General features: G+C 48.5%; 1 protein-coding gene across 1 annotated transcript; it reads left to right on the top strand.

Annotated features, from left to right (window-relative positions):
• The first annotated feature begins 6324 nt into the window (after positions 1 to 6324).
• Positions 6325 to 13882, top strand: RRM2 (ribonucleotide reductase regulatory subunit M2). Its single transcript, XM_041754754.1, has 10 exons — positions 6325 to 6694; positions 6769 to 6843; positions 7222 to 7365; positions 7678 to 7794; positions 8381 to 8514; positions 10364 to 10458; positions 10585 to 10718; positions 11609 to 11713; positions 11800 to 11913; positions 11991 to 13882. Exons 1-10 carry the CDS (start codon positions 6584 to 6586, stop codon positions 12141 to 12143), a joined length of 1182 nt encoding a protein of 393 aa, XP_041610688.1. The 5' UTR covers positions 6325 to 6583; the 3' UTR covers positions 12144 to 13882.
• Positions 13883 to 22403: the final 8521 nt, after the last annotated feature.

The following is a 22403-nucleotide window of genomic DNA, read 5'->3' as shown; positions in this document are numbered from 1 at the left end:
AGGGGGCCTGATGCTTCACGGAGGGGGGTGGGTAGGAATCAGGCCAGAGGGGGGATGTGGGGGGCTTTGTGGATGGAGACAGGCAGGGCTGGCCCCTCTTGCTCATGACTCACTCCTTCATTTCCTTGGGGGAAGGCTGGCCCCCCCATTGTGATGGCCAGAGGTGCAGCACAGACCTCTGGTTTGAGTGGAAGCCCCCACTTCTGCTTTGCTCACCTGCCTAGAGACTACTGTGCTGGTGGTGGGGAGGAGACAGAAGAAAGATGGGACAGAGGGGCTGTAATAATGACCAGGGCTGTGGGTCACTGGGGACCTGCAAATGAAGTAGGAAAGACACATTGGAATAGCTTCAGTTTTGTCTTTCAGGAGACTAGGAGAGGTCAGCAAGGCTCGATAAATGGGGAGGACTGGACTTTCATAAACACCTTTAAGACGCTTTAAATATCCTGCTCCTTTTAATCCTCAGGAGAACCCCATGTAGTAGGAATTATCGTGCCCATTTTATCAGTAAAGCAACCAACTCAGAAATATCAAGAGGTTTGTCCCAGGTCATCTAATAAATAAGAAGCGAGCCTGGAATTCAGACTTGATTCCAGGGCTGGTCCCCGTCACTCCATCACACTGACTGAATCTGGAAGCAGCTGAACTTCTAGGAAGTTTGTCTTCAGGGCTTTGGAGGATTGATTTGCCTGGGCTTTGCTTCTCCTCCTTCTGAAGTTATCATTTAGCTCAAATGCATGAGTGGTGAGTATGGCCTCCTGGGTTCTTCTCTGCGGACTTCATCCTCCCTTCCCTCCCCACCCAGCCCTCCCCTCCACCCCATGGGGATTTGTTCCTACTTGCAAACCCGTTTGCATAGGTTGCTCTAAGTCTACCAGTTCAGAATGACATTTACAGCTGCTGTCCCCTCTCTGTCCAAACATACATGTATGCGACCACAGTACCTAGAAAGAGCTCACTATTGTGGCCCCTTATCCAGGGAAGGAGGCGATTAAGAAAAAATTATCAGTAATAAGCCAACAGGAAGCTGATCTTGATTGTGAGGAAATAAACTTATCCTGGGCCTACAACATTGTGCCCTTCCATCCTTATTTTTTTCTTTCTTTTTGAAATTTTAGTTATTTATTCATGAGAGATGGGGGTTGGGGGGCAGAGACAGAGGGAGAAGCAGACTTTCTGCTAATCAGGGAGCCCAGATGCGGGGGTTCTATCCCAGAACCTGAGATCATGATGACCTGAGCCAAAGGCAGATGCTTCACCGACTGAGCCAGCCAGGCGCCCTTTATTTTTCTTTCTTTTTTCAAGTCAACCTTGGAATCCTCTTTCAGACATAGCCTGGAGAGGGGCTTGGCCTGGCAGGAAGGTGAGAGTAGGGAGTTTGAGGATTGGTAGGGAAAGCCCTGGTGATCAGGCCCAGAAAGAGGGAGGGAAAGAGAGGGCCTTGGGGCAAACTGCAGGGAGCAGGAGGGTAGCATTTTCATGAGAGATGAGTGGAGGGGGAGGTCCCCAGTTGGGTTTTCTGTGGTTGACTATGGAGGAGGACAGGAGGAGGAGGACAGAAGGCTAGGGCAGAAAAAGGCTGACCCAACTCTACCCTTGGCTCACCCCCACTCTTGCAGTCCCACAGCTAGCAAGTCACACTTGGGATGGAGTATTCTGTTTTCCGGCTTCCCTCCAAGGCAGTTTCCTCAACAGGATTCTGAGCATCCTGAAGATGTGAAAGGCGAATGTCAAGTTCAGAGGGAGGAAGGGGCTGCTCTGGAGCCACACAGGGAGCAGCTCACAGTTTTTGAGAATGGCTGACTTTGCTGCCTCATGGTTGGGAAACAAAAGAACTCCCCGGACAGAAGGGACAGGTGGGTTGTAGGAAGGAAATTTCATAAACAGAATTCGGCATATCTTATGATCTTATTCAGCCTTAAATATGAATCTTATTCTTATTAAATCTTATTCTTATCATTATTCTTATTATTCTTCTTAAATATGAATCTTATTCAGCCTTAAAAATGAACGATATCCTGACCCACGTCACAACATGGATGAACCTGGAGGATGTTATGCTGAGTGAAATAAGCCAGTCACAAAAGGAGAAATATTGTAAGATTCCGCTTACCTACGGCACTTAGTCAAGTTCAGGAAGGCAAAGACGGATGCTGGTTATGAGAGCCTGGTGGGCGGGGGGATGGGCAGCTAGTGTGTAATGGGGACCCAGTTTCGGTTTGGGACGAAGAGGTTCTAGAGATGCAGGGTGGTGATTGAAGGTTGCACAATAGTGTAGTGAATTTCATGGCATTGATTTGCTCCTTGAAAATGGCTCAAATGGTAAATCATAGCTTATGTATATTTTACTACAATAAAAAAAGCTAAATCTAATAAAGCCTTTAGATAGAACTCCCATTATATATATATTTATTTTTTATATTAAAAAATATTTAAAAAAAATACACACACACACACACACACACATAAATACAGGGGTTAGCAAAACAAGTTAAATGACACTATGGAGACCCAATGAGGCCAGTGTAGAATGTGGGACAATCTACAAGAAAACTGGCCTGAACTTTAAAAAGTCAGTGTCACAGGGAAAAAAATAATAGGAGAGTTGTTCTGAATAAAAGAGAACAAAAAGACACAATAACCAAATGTACTGTGTGCACTTAAAATGGACAAACTGAAAAAACATATTTGAAATACCTGGGAACACTTGATTATGGGCTAGATATTAGATAGTATTAAGGAATTAATGTTAGTTTTCTTAGGTGTGAACATGTTACCGTGGTTATGTTTAGAGAATGTCCTTAGTTTCAGGAGATACCTGCCGAAATATATTGAAAAGTCTGGGGGTGACATGGCATGGCATCTGCACCTCACTTTCAAATGATCTAGAAAAAAACCAAAAGCCTCACATACCCAGTGAAGGGGAGAAAGCAAATATGGCAAAAGGGAAATTATTGTTGAATCCTACACTGGTGGTGGGTGAACGCTGGAGAATTCTTTCCATTTTTGTGTCTGTTGAAATATTCCTAATAAAAAGTTGAGGGAGAGAATGGCTAAAATGAACAACTCCGGAAATAACTGATATTGGTGAAGATGTGGAGGAAGGGGAGCCCTCTTACACGGTTGGTAGGAGTGCAAACTCATGCAGCCACTCTGGAAAACAGTATGGAAGTTCCTCAAAAAGTTAAAAATAGAGTTATCCTATGACCCAGCAATTGCACTACCAGGTATTCATCCAAAAGGTAAGTGACTAAAAGGGGTACATGCACCCCAATGTTTAAAGCAATGTCCACAATAGCCAAACTATGGAAAGAGCCCAGATGTCCATTGACATGTGAATGGATAGAGAAGATGTGGTAGGGGCACCTGCGTGGCTCAGTCAGTTAAGTGTCTGCCTACGGCTCAGGTCCTGATCTGGGGTCCTGGGATTGAGCCCCAGGTCAGGCACCCTGCGTGGGGGAGGGGACTCTGCTTCTCTCTCTCCCTCTAACCCCCCCCCCCATACACACACATCTGCTAGTGCTCTTGCTCTCTCAAATGAATAAATAAAAATCTTAAAAAAAAGAAAAAGATGTGGTGGTATATACCTATGATGGAATATTACTCAGCCATGAAAAAGAATGAAACGTTGCCGTTCACAATGACGTGGAGGGAGCTAGAGGGTATCATGCCAAGCAAAACTGGTCAGTTAGAAAAAGGCAAATACCATGATTTCACTCATATGTGGTATTTCAGAAACAAAACAGATGAACATAGGGGAAGGGACGGAAAAAGTAAGAGGATAATTGAGAGGGAGGTAAACCATAAGAGACTCTTAACTCCAGGAAATAAACAGGGTGGCTGGGGTGGAGGTGAGTAGGGGTTAGGGGTGATGGGCTTTCAGGAGGGCAGGGAGTGAGCGCTGGGTGTTCTGTGCAACTGATGAACACTCAATCCTACCTCTAAAACGAATAAAAAGAAGTTGGGACAGAAAAATTCTAGCTGTGCGACCTTGGGCAGTCTCCTTGCCTCCTTGGCCTTCCTTCCTTCACCTGAAAAGGCCTGAAAGCCGCCCACACGGTTGTCTGGGTTGCAAGCCCGAAGCACCTGGCTCAGGTGCCCAGGGGCTGCGGGGTGGCTGTCACCATGAGGGTTAACAGGCGGTCCCTGGCAGGTGTCTGGGGGAGTGCGCAGTGGCTTTGAGAAAGCCGCTGGGCTCCCCGGCCCGGGCCTCTGCCTGTGGGGGGTGGATGGGGAAGTGACCCCTTAGGGGCCGCCTCGCCCTGCCAGCTGGAGGGAGGAGGATGGGTAAAGGCGCAACCGCGAGGGGCGGGGCGGCGGGAGCGCGGGCCCGGAAGTGGGGGCGGGGCTTGGCGCCGAGGCCCCGCCCCCTAGAAGCTGGGGGCGGAGCCTCTCCCTCCCGCCGGCCAATCGGGGAGCAGATGTCAAAACGGGCGCCCAGAGGAAACGAAAAGGAGCCGCAGACGCCCGGTGCCTGGTGCCGGCGCGTGGCGGCCGCGGCGCGCGTCCTGTCGCGGCGCCCGGGTCCCCGGGTCTGGCCGTGCGCCCCCGTCTCTCTCCGGGCCGCAGGGCAGAGAGGAGGCAGCGGGGGCCCGAAGCCCGGCCGGGCGGGCTCCTCGGGGTGTGACCTCCGAGCGGAGCCACGTAGCTTTCGGCGCCCGCTTCCTCTTGGAAAGTCCGAGCAGCCGGAGCGCGGGGGAGGGAGCACGGGACGTGCCCCCGTGACTCACCGTCGGGAGGGCTGAAGGGGAGAATGGCGGCGACCTTTCTTTCTGCCTCGTGCTACCTACTTCTGGTCTTTCCCACTTTCCTACAGCGCGCCCGTGTTGTTTGGGGAGTCAGGAAAAAGTGAAGCTAAGAACGAAGCCAAATTCTGGCTGGCTCAGAGTGATACTTTCATGGGTTCCTGTACATACAGAGAATATAACAGGAGCTAAGCAAAAAGCACATGGTGCCCGACACAGCACCCGAAAGGAGCACTTCGGTTGTGGATGATGCGAAATCGGAATGTGAGTTGGGTAGTGGAGGATACCAGGGCATCCTTGATACATTTATTAGATGTGATAATGGCTTTATCAGCCATAAAATCATCCCTAACAATACCCATTTTTCTGGAGCTGGATGCTGAAGGAAGGTGGAATTGACAATGCCTGCGAGTTGCTTTAAAGCTAAGGATGCTAGACCAAAGTTTTAGTCATTGCTTTGTCTAAGGGCTAGGATCGTCACTGATCTTTCTCTGAGGCTTGAGGATACATTAAACACAGTATGTACGTGGTACTAAGAAATGGAAGAAACAGACCCAAGTGAGGAGGGGGATCTTCCCTACCTCTGACCTCTTTCTAATATCTAGAAAAGACCCTGTAAAAAGTCCAGTGTTTCTCTTAGTGACAGCCCTAAGAGTGTTTGCAGATTTTGGAAATTTTCACAGGGGAAACATTTATTTCTTGGTTATTAACATTTCTTTCTCTTCATTTCTGGCATTTTGCCACCTGCACGGCAAATGTCTGGCAAATCTGAAAAACCAAATACAAAGTAAAACAAAAACTGTTAATGAATTCGTGTCTGCCTCATGACAATGCAGGTTTTCAATCTCTTCAGACTACCTGATGCCCAATAAGCAGTAGATGAATTCCCAGTTCTTCAAGCTTTCAAGATGTTTTTGCTCAGCTTCTGATTTTCAAAAATGCTGACATAGGGGAAGGTGGTCTGACACCAGGCACAAGTTCAGTGGCAAACTGTACCAAAGGCCCTCTCTGGCATTTAGTTAACTCGGCTTTACAAAGGACTGTGCATTTTTACCAGAATTATCGCGCTGATCTCATTTTATTAATGATCCCACAGGTTAGGTCGGGCGACAAGTCCCATTTTACATAGGAGGGCAAGGAATCTTTTGCAACCAGGTGAGGGACACAGCAACTGCACTGCGGGACTCAGTGGCCAGCGACCCTAACCGTTAGGCAGCACGGTTGTCACCGACCCTGCGGCCGCCAGGTCAGCCGGAACTCGAGGACCCCCAAACCCCCACCCAGGGACACGTACCTAAACGGTCGAACCCCGCGCTCGTCTCTCGCAGCCAGGGGCGTTTCCAGGCATTTGCACCAAGCTCATTTGCAAAACCACTCGCCTCAACCCGCGAAAACGGTTCGGGGGTGGGGGAACGGTCTCCCGCCCGCTCCCGGCGGCCTCCAATCGCGTTGCTTCATTCAATCCCGAGCGGTTCCCGGGTAGGCGAGTCCCGCGCGCGCCACGGCCACCGAATCGCGCGGGGGCTGCACCCTTCGCCCGGGGGGGGGGCCCGCAGGGGCCGGGCGGCGGCGCCCCTCGCGCGGCCGGCGGGCCCGGGGGTCCGGGGGGTCCCGGGGGTCCCCGAGGGGTCCCGCAGGGTCCCGGGCGGCCGGCGGCGGGGGCTCCCGCGCGGCTCTCGAATCGCGGACGTCCGGGCGGCGCATCCAATGGGAAGGCGGCGCCTGGCCACGCCCACCGCGCGCGCCCCTCCGCGGTGGGCTTTTAAAGGCCGGGCCGGCGGCGCGGGGGCTCCCCGGACCTGCGCGCCGCCGCCGCCGCCCAGCCGCCCGCCGCCGCCATGCTCTCCGTCCGCGTCCCGCTCGCCACCATCGCGGACCCCCAGCAGCAGCAGCAGCAGCTCCAGCTCTCGCCCCTCAAGGGGCTCAGCCTGGCGGACAAGGAGAACACGGTGAGCGCGCGCGCGGGCCCGGGGGCGGGGGGCCTGAGGGCCGGGGCTGCCCCTCACCGCGCGTCTCCCCGCAGCCCCCGGCCCTCAGCGGCACCCGCGTGCTGGCCAGCAAGACCGCCCGGAGGATCTTCCAGGAGCCCGGCGAGCCGGTGAGTGGCGGGGCGGCCGGCGGGGAAGCGGCCTGTGCGGGCGGGGCGCTGCCGGCAGGGGGCGCCCGCCGCCTGTTGGCGCCAAAGCCTCATTGTCTCCTGCGTTTCTAGCCCAGCCACTCCCCGGCCCGCGCTCCTTTCCCGCCAAGGCATTGCCTCCCGCTCCTGCCTGCCCTTCCTCACACTTGCGCAGACTCCCCCCTTTTCCCCTCTTGCACCCCGGTCGTGTTCTCCGTGCGATGCCGCGTGTGACAGCTGACACTTCACACGCCGAACCACCCGGGATTGCCGGTAACTGAACGCGCTTGGCCGCAAAAAGTGGCGATTTCATGTGGTTCGCCCTACCAGGGACCTTTCATTACTTTCTCGCCCCCACAGAAAACTAAGGTACTTGCCTCCAGCGCGGAGGAGGAACCACTGCTGAGAGAAAACCCCCGCCGCTTTGTCATCTTCCCTATCGAGTACCATGATATTTGGCAGATGTATAAGAAAGCGGAGGCTTCCTTTTGGACAGCCGAAGAGGTAACCCGAGGCAGGAGCTGGGGCCCTACAAGGTTAAGCGTAAGCGTTGCCCCCAGAGGAAATCCCCTGCAGGAGTGGATGCAACTTGCTTGAAATATACTTGACTCTTCCTCTTGCCCCCTCTTGGGGATGGTTGCCCACTGAGGATGTGAGATGTTCTAAGTGGCAAAGGGAGCTGTGCATGGGAGGGATGTTCCCGATCAAGGGGTGTCAGGACACTTAACAGAAGAAGGTCTGAGGGTTACTATGTGTGTGTACGGCCCCACATGCCCCCACATGCTTACCGTCCCTTGTGAACCTCTTAAACCTCAGGTGGATCTTTCCAAGGACATTCAGCACTGGGAATCCCTGAAGCCTGAGGAGAGATATTTTATATCCCATGTTCTGGCTTTCTTTGCAGCGAGCGATGGCATAGTAAATGAAAACTTGGTGAGTTTCCAAAAAAACATCTGCTCTCGTTCGCTTCCAGATTAAAGAGACGGGCCAAGTCATTCCAGAAAAAAACTAATCCTCTTTCCTCATCTTTTTAAGTTCTGTATTTGTAAGCTGGTAGTTCTATTACGTGGTGTTTCCTGTTTTATAATCTACTTTGCAGTTGTTTCTTCTTTAGGGTTAGTCATTGTCCCCCCTCCGGGCTCAAGAAGCTTAAAGACAATGTCAAGCGGTAGGAATAGGTTTACTCCTTATGACTATGACATTGTTTCTTTTTTGTGGCTTTGCTTTTTTAAAAATTTGATTCCATATTTGTCTTATTGTGAGTGGTTCCCTCCTGCAGTGGATTAGGAAGAAATGAAGAATGTTTGCAGAATCCCTATAAAATAGACATTATCTGTTTCCTGATCTGTAAATCGAGGTAAAATTTTGGCATGAAATGTCCAGCTTTACCCCAGAATAGTGAAGACGTATTGTTTCTAAAAATAGAAACAAACCTTATAATATTAAAAAGGGAGTGTGATGTATCCAGGATCCTGAGTGGGTGTTCCTGGAGCTGAATTGTGATGTGTTTTACCACTAGGTGGAGCGGTTTAGCCAAGAAGTTCAGATTACCGAAGCCCGCTGTTTCTATGGCTTCCAAATTGCCATGGAAAACATCCACTCTGAGATGTATAGTCTCCTCATTGACACTTATATTAAAGATCCCAAAGAAAGGTGAGTATTTGGGTGGTCTGCCAACATGTTCAGGATTCACTAATTGTTAAAATATTTCAAGTTTTCGCGTTTACATAGGGGTAGAAGGATTCCAAATGACTAGGCAGGCAGACAAGGCAGTTTCTACTGCCCCTGGTCCTGTGTGCTCTGAGGAAGAGGCCTAAACTCACTTTATTAGCCAGTCACTTAAAAACAAGTCATGAGGGACGCCTCGGTGGGTCAGTTGTTGAGCGTCTGCCATCAGCTCAGGACATGATCTGAGGTTTCCGGGATCGGGTCCCGTATCGGGCTCCCGGTGCATGGAGCCTGCTTCTCCCTCTGCCTGTGTTCTGCTGCGTCTCTCTCTGTGTCTCCCATGAATAAATAAATAAAATCTTTTTTTAAATAAAGTCTTAAAAAAAAAAGTCATGAGGTTACTCCATTTTTAGAGGTGGGAGTATACTGTTGGTCATTGAATCCAATGTCTTTCTTCCAAAACAAAACACATCCATTGAGGCTGTACGATGAAGGAAATCCTAGGTCTGACAGTTTTTACTCATGTGCAAATCTGTTAACCTCAAATGAGAAGCTGGGGCAAAGTGGAGGGAAATAGAGGACACATCCAAATAGAACGTTACTTTTCCTCTTAAAGACCTTGAAATGTGGTACAGAAAATAAGTTTAAGAGAGAGATTCTAGAGTGAAGCAAAGGCAGCAGTTTACTGATAGATGAGTTTAGGCACAGGACTGTGTGAGGAGATGGGTTTGCATTATGGGATCACAGAGGAGAAATCAAGGTAGCTTGAGGCCGGTTTTACATTTTCCAGATTGGAGAGGAGGAGAAAGTTAGAAATGGCTGTGTGAGTGGTCTAGATACCAAGGTCAACTTCAGGATGAGAGTCCTGCGTGGTACAGAAGTGATAGAGCTGTAAAGTAGGCTCTTGTGGCTTATCTGGAATAATGTGAAGGGGAAAAATGAGTGGTGGCTTGGAAGGACTGGCAGGCTTCGGGAGACAAGTTTATAGACCGAAATGAGGAAGGATAAACGTAGGCTTGACTGAGATAAATAAACAGAATGGGCAGTAGGATCAGGAGGGTCTGGTGGTTCAAAAGCTAGGCAGAGGCAGACCCTGGTCTCAGGATGTCGACGTGGAAAGAGAATGAAGAGAGCAATGTGGTTGCTCTGATGACCTTGGGCTCAGAAGACAAGGTCACCTGATAAAGGGACAGGTTGGGGAATCTAGACTCCCAAGCTGGGCACAGAGATAACAATGAAGACGGAAGAGGATAATAAGGAAGAAATAGGCAAGTCGGGGGGACAGTTGATTTACTTTCCTGATCTGGGATCATCAGTGTAGTATAGACTTATAAGTAGGAAGCAAGCTCAGATTATTCGGTTTATTGGCTTTAATTATTTTATTATATCCATATGGCATTTGGGGCCTATATAATTAGCCTGATATGATTAGTGAAGATGGTGCTACCTAGGAAGATCATGGTCAGCGTAGCTTAAATAGTCTTAGCAGTTAAGATTTTATGGCTTCTCAAGTTTAAAGAGGGCCTGTGAACCTTGTCATGACCTGGACTTGATAATGATAAAGCCGATAAATGTTCTGGGTGTAATGGACTAAGATTTTTAAGGTTAGTAGATCTCAGGGCTCCTTGTGAAGTAAAGAATACCTATATTGGTATTAACAGGAGCCAAATGAATGTTGGGATTTTAAAAAGCACTTGGTGGGGGTGGGAAGCAAAAAAGGAAATGAGAAAACATTTCAGTTTGGAGTCTCGATTTCGTCTTGGTCCCAGTGTTCTCTGCATGTTTGTGGTAGGAAGTCTTTGCTGTAATTGCTGACACTCTGGGTGTCTCCTAGGGAATTTCTCTTCAACGCCATCGAGACGATGCCTTGTGTAAAGAAGAAGGCAGATTGGGCCTTGCGTTGGATTGGGGACAAAGAAGCTACCTATGGTAAGGCCACTTGGCCCCACGGATGCCTGAGTTTCATCCTCTAAGTGACATCATGGAGTTTGTTGGCCCTTCCTGTGCACATGCACGGTTGCTCACCGGAACCATGTCGGTGTTAACTTTTCACAGGAGAGCGGGTTGTGGCCTTTGCTGCCGTGGAAGGAATCTTCTTTTCGGGTTCTTTTGCGTCGATATTCTGGCTCAAGAAACGGGGCCTGATGCCTGGCCTCACGTTTTCCAATGAACTTATTAGCAGAGATGAGGTGAGTCTAATTCAGGCTAATGTGCACCCCAAACATCTACAACTCTTTGGTTCACTGAAGGGAACTCGATAAAATGTTGCCTCATGTCCACATTGAACATGTGAGTTCAGCCATATCTGGGCTTGGTAGAACATGAAATATATTGAAAGTACTCGTATTCTCAATACTTGTCCAGTCTCCTGTATGAGCCTACTGTGCTCCAAAGTTGGCCGATAAGCATCCTAAAGGAAGTGAGAATCCTTCTGGTCCAGTGTCCTGTCTTTGCACTTGGATTAAGCCGGAGGGAAAGGCGAAGATGTCTAGATGCTCTCATTTGATTCTAGTTGGCAAAGCCTGAGCCACGGACCCTGTGATGCTTGGAGCCCAGTGACCAATGAGTTGATCTTGCTTTGTAAGAAGTTCTTCCTTCTGATCTAGGAAGATCAGGGTTACTTGGCGCTAAGACTTGTAGACTCCATTCACTGGCAGTTGCATCACTGATTTCCTGACCATTAGGTTGTAAATCTCAAAACCAGCCAAGTCAATCTCAAAGCAGCCTAGTCACTGCTGGGAATAGTGGCAAAATGAGAGCTCACGGATGTAGAAAAAAAATGCTTTGAGCTGAAGTCCTACCCTGTCCTGTGCTCCTGTATGGGGCAGCAGGGAACAGACTTGGCCTGCTGTCATTGCCCTGGGTAGCAGTGTTGAGGGCCTTGGGATGAGGCTGAACCTGCCGTGACCTACACAGAACAGATGGCAGTTGAAATCCTTTTCCCTTTGACAGTTTTAAGTGCTTTTAGTATGGTCACACGAGACATATGAGGAGAATGCAGAAAAGGGTAAAGCCATTTCCTGTTTCACGTTAACGATAGACGTCTAGTTTTATAGTGATCTTAAACCTTTTCTTCTAGGGTTTACACTGTGACTTTGCCTGCCTGATGTTCAAACACCTGGTCCACAAACCTTCAGAGCAGAGGGTGAAGGAAATAATTATCAATGCCGTTAGGATAGAACAGGTGGGTGATATATGAGGGTCTCTTGTGCTCACCAGAAGAGGTCTTTATGCTTCTGTTCTATTGAGAAGCTGTGTTTCGATCCCTAGGAGTTCCTCACGGAGGCCTTGCCAGTGAAGCTCATTGGGATGAATTGCACGTTAATGAAGCAGTATATTGAATTCGTGGCAGACCGACTTATGCTGGAGCTTGGTTTTAGCAAGGTACAGTATTGTTTATAGCCTGCTGGTTCTCCTGAAACTGCTGTTCTGTATTTAAATTTTCCTGTGAACCTTTTCAGGTTTTCAGAGTAGAAAATCCATTTGACTTTATGGAGAATATTTCACTGGAAGGGAAGACTAACTTCTTTGAGAAGAGAGTAGGCGAGTATCAGAGGATGGGAGTGATGTCAAGTCCAACAGAGAATTCTTTTACCTTGGATGCTGACTTCTAAGTGAATGAAGATGTGCTCTTTGCTGATTTTTTTTCCCCTTTCTCATCCAAAAAAAAAAAAAAAAATCAGCTACTTGAAGTGTATCAAACCAGCTACACCATGAATCATCCATAACGTTCATTAATAGTATTGTTAAAACTGTGTAGCTACCTCATAAGCAAGCCTGTTGATCAGTTAATGCTAGTCGTCTCACCCAGAAAGAAGCATAGACAAAAAGCTACTCGGATTCTTAATGAAAGATATTGGCCGTGTTTGGCTTTTGCGGGCAGGCTGGCTGTCCACTGACTTCACAGTGGCTCTCGGTGGCAGTCAGGTCTCAAAAGTGTGGGGACTCAAGTGAGTCTGATCTAGCACGATTAATCAGTTACTCTAAGGCCCTTGGGCGGTGTCAGCCTCTGTGCTTCAAAGCAGATTTTTAAGTTTACGTACCGATTTTTATATAAAACTGGCACTTTACACACAAATAAACATAGTTTGTACTGTTGAAATAAAGGCTTGATTTAACTTAATCTGGTTTCTGGCCCAAATGCAGAGCATTCTATTGACCACTAATGGGAGCCAGTTTGCAATTGAATAGGTAACCAAAAAGTCCGTCAAACCTGTGTGAATCAAGCATGTTATTTCTGTTAATTTTCTATAATTAATTGATGTTCTCTTTAATCAACTTTAAAGTCAATCCTTCATATACCTAGGTATTAGCCACTTGGTGCCATGAAGAAACGCAGGTTGTGTTTTTTATTTTGGAGGCCAGGTCAAGTATTGTGGAATAAGAGGGGAAAGGAGGTTCTAATTCTTAAATCATTAGAGCTTGAAGTGTGATGTAGGCTGACTGCTGGTCGCCTGGGGGTGTGCGAGGAGCAGCATCCTTTTATTTCTCAAATCACATTTTCCCCCACCTTGAGTTCTTATAGAAGATCCTTAGATCCTTAGCTGTAGGGTCTGAGATAATATTGTAAATTGATTTGAAATCAATCCTTGCACGAATTGACCCACTTAGGATCTTGCTCCAATTAAGCGGCACAACCAGAACTGAAATTTGCTCCCCGGAAAGTTGAGCATTTTCTCTGATTTGGTCTAATTTGTAAGTAGGTAATGTTGACCTAATCCATTTGTGTCTACTACATGTTTTTTCAATTAGATATTTTTTCTGTTTTTTTGTTCTTTTATATCTGGTTCATATTTTGAAATAATTGCTCAGTTAGTGCAGTTCATGATTGGAGCAGATAGTCTTCAGGGCACTTACTTCCAGCTTTTGCCTCAATCTGAGCATTACCTTGTTGGATTCCTGACCTGCAGTAGAAAACTAGAGTCGCATGAGCTATATTAATACATGTTCTGTTTACACAGTAATTTTAGAAAGAAGTATAAAATAAGATACTTAATAGGATTAGTTTGAATCAGCCTGCCTTTGTGTTACCCCTGCTTTATCCCTCCCCATCAAAAAAAAAAAAAAAAAAAAAAACCCAGCCAGGAGGTTACGAGAAGGTGGTGGATGATACGCACTGATCCTTTGGCCACATTTGTTAACCTTTTTGTGTTGGGTGATCACTGACCTGTTCTTTTGTCAGTTTTCTTCATTTATTGTATAAATTGTCAAATAGTCAATTTAAAATTTTCTGTAACGGTGGCTGTCTTTTAAATTATTGTTACCTAAAGTGAATCTAGATAATGTGGTTCTTACCTTGTGCAACACAAAAGTGAATAAACGTTTTTGCCTCGCGTGTCGGGTGCAGACGGAAGTCGGAAGCAGATTTTCAGATCCTGCCTCCCCGTTGGTGTGTAACGTGAAGATTAATTTTTGCCAACTCCGATTCCGTTTCCTAAGCCGTTTAGAGGGAAGCAGGTTTTAGTCAAGCGTTTCAGTCTCAAAATTGAATACTGCACTGGGATTAAATGAGCTGTTCTTATGTCCGTTCCTTGATAAATTAATTCGCATTTCAGTTTAGGAAGAAAAATACTTTACCTGAAGATTTGAGTTTATTTGCTTTTCATCCATTTTGAGGAGGGGACTTCTGATCCCTGTTCTGGCACAAGGTCTATAGGAGAAGGGGTGCCTGAGAGGTGATGGTCAAAAGCATGCCCTATGCTGCCCACGGAGTCTGTAAGTCAGGATAGAGGGGGCTTAAATTCCCAACATGCGTGGGTGAGCTGCTGCTCGGCCTCAGTTTTCCTATCTTGTTACACGGTGCAGCTGGGTCTTCCTCGCTTTGCTCTTCCTCACCAAATTGAGCTGCGTGGACTTCTTGGTGGGCTGGGATTGGCCCCCCTGTCTATGAATGGCTTTTCCTGGCCCACCTTCCTAAAGCCTTTCTGAACTCACGACCTTGTCTATCCTGCCACTTGAAATCTGCAGGTATGTGTGTGACCACAGCTGCCCCATCAGGCACTGTTCTGAAGCTTAGGAGAGGCGGCAGGGAACCTAGCCAGCCCTCCGTGCAGCTTAGGTTCTCAAGGAGGAAGCTGAGGCGTGAGTGACTAGGTTAGACCGTGAGCCAGGGCAGGGAAGGCATAGCCGAGAACTTGAGGCGGATGGGAGCATTAGGAGAAGCTTGTGTTGGGGGGTGATCTTGTTTCTCTGGAGGAGGAGGAGGGAGGTGGGGACTGGTCCTCCAGATTCCCTTCCTGGTCTTCCTGCGAAGGCTCCTGTAGAAGGCACATTCAGAACTGAATGCCCCTGTCTTAGCATAAAGCCTCCTAGGATTGGGCCCTGGTGAATGAGAAATTAATTTGAGCTGAGTATTTTGGGGTGGGTGAGGTCTTGGGAGCAGGTGTATTCTGTATCTTGGACGAACCTGAGATCGTTGCCTTCATACCCCAAGGGCACTAATATCATTGGATGTGTAAGTTCAGGGTGGTGACAGACCCAATGGGGTGTTCCGGGCAGCCATGCTCTCAGGATCAACTTAAAACAGCTTCCCTGTGGGCCACCTGTGCCAGCTGCCCACTCTAGAACACACTTCTCATACTTCACCTAGAGGACCTGCAGCAGTTAAGTGGTTAGGCCACAGAGTCAGAATCGTCTGCTCGCCATGGCCTGTGATCTGAGCTGATGACCGGCTTCTTGTGGAGCTGGAACTGGATGGCTATTCAGGCCATCTGGCCAGGTTGCTGACTGGCTGTTTATGTGTGCCATTGAGGATGAAGAACTCTGCCACCGTTGGCCTGGAGATCCTAATAGTGGTTTAATTCTGCATAGCAATATGGTTGCAGCTCCCCGGGGAACTGCTTTGGCTTTTGAGAGAGCAGGATTGTATGGCTTGGCCTGTTGGACCCAGAGAAGGCTGATAGCACACCCCACACCTCATCATCTCTCTCCCCCCCGCCGACTCTGCTTCTGTAGAGGAGGCTACCCCCCTGGTGTACTCTGGGCACTTGAGAGTATGATCAGTGATGGCCCTTGTTCCCTGCAGGGGATCCTCACATCAGGGTGTTTCCTGATGAGTGGCTAAACCCACTGGATGTAAGGTTCAGGGACCACAGACCCCTTGGCCTGCCTCTAAGTACTGGTGGTTCCAGCAAGAGAGCAGACTGAGGTGACTTGGACACCCCCCCCCCCCCCCAGTTTTAAACTCTTGGCCAGTCATCATAAAAGTTAAGTGCTAATGATTTCCTAAGGAAGGGCAATTTTCTGATGCTGGGAACAGACCAGGACTGGGAAAACAGGCTCATTGCAGCTCTGGGAGGGTAGTTCTTCCTCCCTTAGAGAAATTGGGGGGTGAGGAACCAAACACCTCTTGGATCTGGAGGGGAGGAATTGACCTCTATTAGTGGAGGAGCTAGAGCCAGAACGTGCTATCAAGCCAGGACCCCTAGTGAAGTGGGGCTAGGATATAATCCCATGGGAGGGGTAGGGTGGGGGGATAAACCTGTTCGTTTTTCTGGACTCCAAAGTCACAACCCCAGGCCTGTACCACTCATAAGTTTGTGGTCTAGAAACATATGTCAGCCCAACCTGGGTGCATGTGATGCTTACAGATGGTGTTCATCCTTGCCAATTTTAAAACATAGGAGGAAACCACATGATTGTAGGAACCACAGGTATGAAAATCCAGAAACTGGCGCCTGGGTGGCTCAGTTGGTTAAGGGGCCAACTCCTGATTTTGGCTCAGGTCATGATCTCCGGGGTCCTGAGAGCAAGCCCCTGGTTGGGCTCTGTGCTCAATGGAGAGTGCTTGAGAGTCTCTTCCTCTGGCCCTCCTCCTACCCACACCCTCTCTCTAAAAATAAATATTTTTAAAAATCCAGAAACTTAAAAAAAAAAATCCAGAAACTTAAAATTAAGATGATACATGATGATATAATGGGTTCAGGGGGGGGAAAATGAAAACCCAAAGAACAGAATATTCTAAAGAAACGGGATGATTTTTTAAAAACTTGCTACAGTTTTTGGAATATAGCAAAATTACTGGAATTAAGGATCTTGGAGTTTAAAAAAAGAAAGATGCTTAGTAAGAGGAGACACAGCTGAGGGTGTATTGATGGGAAGGGACCTGAGGGATTACTGAGAAGTAGATGGGAGGGAGATGTGGATGATGGAAGGGGGTACATGTTATTTTTAAACAAAGTGTTCCTGAGGGACTGGATAGCTAATATTTAAAGAGATGATGACTGATGATTTTCTAGAAGTGACTCAAAAAGTGCAAGAAATCCCAATGAAAATAAATCCAGGGCAGCCTGGGTGGCTCAGCGGTTTAGCGCTGCCTTCAGGTGTAATCCTGGAGACCCAGGATCAAGTCTCATGTTGGGCTCCCTGTGTGGAACCTGCTTCTCCTTCTGCCTGTGTCTCTGCCTCTTTGTGTCTCTCATGAATAAATAAAATCTTAAAAAATTTCCATATCTAGACCCATTTATAGTGAATCCGCAGAGTATATAGACAAATGTCATTAAAGTTTACAGGAATGGTAGATCTATAAAGGAGTAATTATTAAGCAAAATTTTCAACAGCACTACAGTGGAAGCCAAAAGGTTATGGGACCAAATCTTTAAGTGCTGAGAAAATAAACTTATTTGAAAGTAAGAGAGACTTCAGACAAAGTTCATTCATACCCCTTCTTCAAAAGAATGACTAAAGAATACACTTTACAGAGAAAATTGAGCCAAAAGAAAGGATGGCAGTGAGTGAAGAAAGGTCAGCGGGTAGTGAATCTAAGTACTGATAAAATCAAGTGGACCCAGAACACTAGACGATATAGCAGGTCCCTGTGCTGTAAATAAGAGCAGGCCAGCAGGCTCAACACCAGATAACGTGAAGAGTCTAGAGTCCTTACAAGAACACACCAGAGTGTGTCACTTTCAAAGCGGTGGCAGAGTGAACAGGTGATCGGTCTAATAGAAAAAAAGGCAAGAGAAGTCAATGGAAAGCTTGATAGATCAATAAGACCAATTCATGTGAGTAGACCAGTTAAAATCACAGAAACTCAAGATTTGACGAACTCTAGCTAGAAGCTGTTTCTGAACGTTACATAATGCAAAGGGGTGGGAAGGATGAGGGAAAGCCCTGGGCTACCCTGTGTGGTAAGAAAAAAAGGACTTTAAGGCAGAAAGGCTTACTGGAGAAAGCCTGATGCGGGGACTCGATCCCAGGACCCCGGGGTCATGCCCTGAGCCCAAGGCAGACACTCAACTGCTGCTGAGCCACCCAGGTGTCCCAAATCTAATCCTCTTTAGTCACTTTTTTTTTTTTTAACTTCTCTAGTTGCATTGTCCCTGTGTTTGCTTTTATGCCAATTTTAGAGAGTCCTCTGAGTTTAGATGCAGTTGGTTGGAAGTTCAGACCTGGAGCCCAGCCTTTAAGGACTGTCTTCCTTTGCATTCCTTCCAGACATGAGAAGGTGCCTAGTCCTGTGTCCGGGCAGGAGCACCAGGGTGGGGTTCTGGGGCCCAGTGTGGGTTGGGCAGATGTAACCTACTGGCTGTTCACGAACGGTGCAACTGATACCATTTGGGCAACAGTAACGTAGGGCAAGGAGTTGGGGCCTGGATAGCGGTGGGTGGCATGGCTTGCAGAGAGGGTGCATCAGGCCCTCCCAGTTTGGGTGGGCTGAGCCTTGCGGGGTATAGCCTGACCTGAAAGTTTATAGGATCAGGGCCAAGGCTGCCTGTGACCCAAAGAAGGCCTTTTTTTTTTTTTTCTTTGAGATTTATTTTAGAGCAAGAGTGTGTGAGTGAGAAGAGGGGCAGGAGAGAATCTTCAAGTACACACCCTGCTGAGCCCAGGGCTCAGTCTCATGACCCTGAGATCATGACCTGAGCTGAAACCAAGAGTTGGATCGATGAACCGATGAACCACCCAGGCACCCCAGAAGGCCTTTCATTCCTAACTCTGAATCGGGTGGAGGTGGTGGGAGGGGAGCTGTTGTGTCTCCTGGTGTTGGCTAGATGCTTTGGGACTGGGTAGGGCCTTGGAAAGCCTGGTTTTTCCCTCAGGCCACTGACTGACCTGCCCAGGATCAAAAGCTCCCTGGCCACAGCCCCTGCTGTTCCAGACTCCATGTGATGAGGGCTCTGTTCTTCCCCACCAGAGGCTTAGGACTTGGGTTAAGTTTGGGGAGGAGAGGGAGACTGTTTTCACCTTGGCTTTGGCATTTTGGGTGCAGAGGGGATGGGGCTGCTGCGGCCACCTGGCAGCCAGAAAGGCAGGCCTGTCGAGAGAGGAGCCCATACTCAGGAAAGGGGAGCTGGTCTGTGGATCTTCAGAGAAGACGAGGTCTTCGTGACCTTGCTCATTTTCTGAATCCAGCCATGCCTGAATTCCACTCCCCGGACTTTTCACTTAAGTAAGTCAATAAAGTCCTGATAGAATCAGGATGTTTGTGCCGCATGCAGCCAAGTTCTACCCAAACAGAAGCCACAGCTCTGAATTCATGGGATCCACAACCACCCCTGGTGGGTGTTGGGGGGGTGCGGGTGGAGAGGGGGACATGGATGACCAGGCCTATTTTACATCCGTGTTCAGGAGGCTCAGGGAGGTCATGGGCCTTGCTGAGGACCACAGGTAGAAACACGGCAGCCAACCAGGACTGGAACTTGGGTGTCCTGCCCCCAGCCCTAGGCCTCCACTCCGGACCTGAGGAAGTGGCTTCTGCTCAGCAAGAACCGTGTCCTCGCTCCCCTTGTTCTGTGCTGCCTCAACCAGTGTCACGGGGGCCAGGTGGCCTATCTGGGCGGGAGTCTCACCTGTCATCACGGGCACAGGCTTTGGACCCAGGGAGCCACTCCCAACCTCTGCTCGAGACTCCCAAACGAGGTCGTGGGCCTGTAGAGTCTGCACTGCGCTACGAAGGCTGCCTGCGGAGGGTGACACATCACACAGCTAATTGGAACCTCCGGCTCAGTAACCGAACTTGAAAGTGGAAAACAGGAAGGTTCCAGCTGTTTCCAGAAGGCTTGGGAACTAGCTACCTGTGTGTGGCTTGCAATGTGCCTCTCCTCCACCTGGGGGGGCAGCCTCTCCTGCAGGAGCCAAGGACAGGCACCGTCACATTTACCGTGGAAGGTGTGCAAACAGGTGCCTGCCTGGGGCTGCCCCAGCCTCCCTTGGGCCCATCTGAGTTTCAGTTGCTGAGCTAGCTTCATGCTACAGGGGGCCTGTTTGTTGGTGCAAGGACAGCAGCAAAAAAGCCTGGCTTTAGAAATTGTCACTCTGAGGGGCGCTGGCTGGCTTAGTTGATAGAGCCTGCGACTCATGATCTCAGGGTTGTGGGTTTGAGCCCCACGTTGGGTGTAGATTCCTTTAAAAAATAAAATCTTAAAAAAAAATTACATTGTGAGAGTCAGGTGACTAATGCCTAGCAAATATTTTCAAACAGCTTTGTTGAGATATAATTACGGGCCATCCAATTCACCCATTCAAAGTGCAAATTTCACTGGCTTTTATATATTCACAGAGTTGTGTAACCACCATCACAGTTGACTTTAACATTTTCCTACCTTCGGAAAGAGACCCTACACCCATTGGCAGCCCCTCCCCACTCCCCCTTCCCCTCCCAACCCCAGGCAAACCCCTGCCCAGAAGATCTGTAGGTTTGATTTGGCACGTTTCTGAAATGCTCAATAAATGCAAGTTAAGAATGGAAGAGGTGCTGGATTTTATTTCTGAGAGATGATTTAGAGTGTTAGAGCCAACAAAGAGGTGATGTGTCTACTTTGCAGGGAGAGACTTGATTAATGTTTCAGAAAGCTCTTCTTTTCTCTTGCATATTAGACAAAAAATTTGCATTAAAAAAGATTCATGACATTGCCTGGAAGTGGTCTGTGGCAGCAGAGCTGGAGAGCCTGTGAGCCTGCTGGTTGAGCTTCGTTTCTTCATCCCTGGATCATCAAACGTTAACATAGCGTCTTTCCTCCCTCTGTGCCTGGCTCTGTGCTGCGGTGGGGGTGGGGGTGGGGGGACTGGGGGTGGGGGACAGACCAAAGGGTGGGGCCCCCAAAACTAGGCCCAGGGCCCAATCTGGTCCACTGCCTGTTTTTGTACAGATTCTGAGCTAAGAATTTTTAAAAATTTGTAAAAAGAATACTTTGTATTCTTAAATGACACAGTCCACATTTCAGCACTCACAGATGGCTCCCCAGGGGCAGAGGCACACTCACGGTGTACTGTCCACTACCTGCTTTCACGCTGCCACGGCAGAGTGAACCGGCCGTATTTAGGTAGAGCTAAAATATTTTTTGTTTGGACCTTTCCAGAAGGCATTTGGTGACTTCTCAGTGGGACGTGACCTTGCTCTTGAGGGTCCACAGTCAAGTTGGGAAAAGGGAAAGTGGGAGATGGTCAGTGATAAAGCTGGGGAGCACGGGCAGTAGGGCAAATTACTAAATTTTTAGGAATTTTGTGAGTGTGTTAGCTTGCTAGGACTGCCATAAGGAAATATGGACTGGGCGGCTTGCACAACAAATTTATTTCCTTACACTTTTGGAGGCTGGAAATCCAAGACCAAGGTGTCGGCAGGGTTGGTTTCTCCCTGAGGCCTCTCTCCTTGGCTCGCAGACGGGCCGTGTCCTCTGTGTCCTCACACGGTCGCTCGTCCATCTTTCCATCCTAATCTCATCCTACAAGGACACTGGTCAGACTGGATCAGGGCCCACCCTTAATGATTTTATTTAACTTTAATTACCCCTTTTAAACACCTTATCTCCAAAACCAGTCACACTGAGGCATTGGGGGTTGGGACTTCAGCACATGACTCTTAGGGGGACACAATTCAGCTTGTAACACTGAGCTAGTTGTTAGATACAGTCATTAGAAAGTAAGTTATACAAACTCAAAGTTAGATAAATTATATTAAAGGAAAAATAGTGGAAATACTCAAACCCTGTCTTACCACTTGTTACTGTCATCTGTGCTCCTGAGGCTGTCTTGCACCTGTTGCGTCTCTACCATAGAAATAACTGTATAACGGTGTATTGCTGAGCATTTGGTAGCTCAGAATTGGCTTTGGTGAGAGTGTTTATACCATGGGAATTAGTAAATGCTACAATTCAGGATCCCTTTTGGAGTGCTGGCGGTGAAACATTTACTAACACAGCACTGGTGCAGGGCCCTAAGGGCTGAGGTGGTCAGCCTGGGTGCCATGCGGTACAGAGGAGGATGCCAGGCTTTGGGGAGGCAGGAAGGTTTTCATAGACAAGAGGATGCCAAGGGGCACCATGGAGGGGGAGGAGGGGTGACCTGGGTTTGCAAAGCCCTGAGGCAAAAGAGAGCACCCTGTATCTGGGGATGGCGGCCTATGGTCCCAGTAGAGCAGGAGTCCCCTGATGGGAATCCAAGAGACTGGTGATGGGTGCTTGGGCAGGACCTTGGGGAGCCACTGAAAGACTAGGAGCTGGGCGCAGTGGGGAGGGACAGGTGAGGAGTGGACTAGTGGCTGTCAGTGGGTTTGCATTTGGGACTAGTGGCCTGTGCACAGTGTGCAAGCAAGGCCCCGTGACTTGCTCTCTCTGTGCCCTCTGCAGGTGGAAGGCTCTCCGCCGGTGATGCTCGCTGAATGGCCGCATCCTCCCATTCATTTTGAAATCTTTAAAAGGGGACTCGGCTTTCGTCTCCAGTTAGAGTTCGAGCTGGAAATAATCTGAACGCTGAGCAGAAGGAGAACAGGTGAACGAATTAGGGAGTATCTCTACCAGGGAGTGCGAAACCGGTCACTATGGGTGGTAAATAAATGAAGGCCATGCAGCCCCGCGGAGAGCAGCTCGCAGGAGAGGGGGGGATGGAAATAGCAGCACGTAAATTATACGTGTACCGTGGTTACGATGGCATAAAAA

Source organism: Vulpes lagopus, chromosome 5 (genome assembly GCF_018345385.1).
Source record: "Vulpes lagopus strain Blue_001 chromosome 5, ASM1834538v1, whole genome shotgun sequence".
NCBI lineage: Eukaryota > Metazoa > Chordata > Mammalia > Carnivora > Canidae > Vulpes > Vulpes lagopus.
This window is presented reverse-complemented; position numbering and strand designations above follow the sequence as displayed.

Coding starts and splice junctions, on each gene's coding strand:
- RRM2 (XM_041754754.1), top strand. CDS start 6,584: ATGCTCTCCGTCCGCGTCCCGCTCGCCACCATCGCGGACCCCCAGCAG. Junction 6,695..6,768: donor TGGCGGACAAGGAGAACACG/GTGAGCGCGCGC, acceptor GTCTCCCCGCAG/CCCCCGGCCCTCAGCGGCAC. Junction 11,914..11,990: donor TGGAGCTTGGTTTTAGCAAG/GTACAGTATTGT, acceptor GAACCTTTTCAG/GTTTTCAGAGTAGAAAATCC.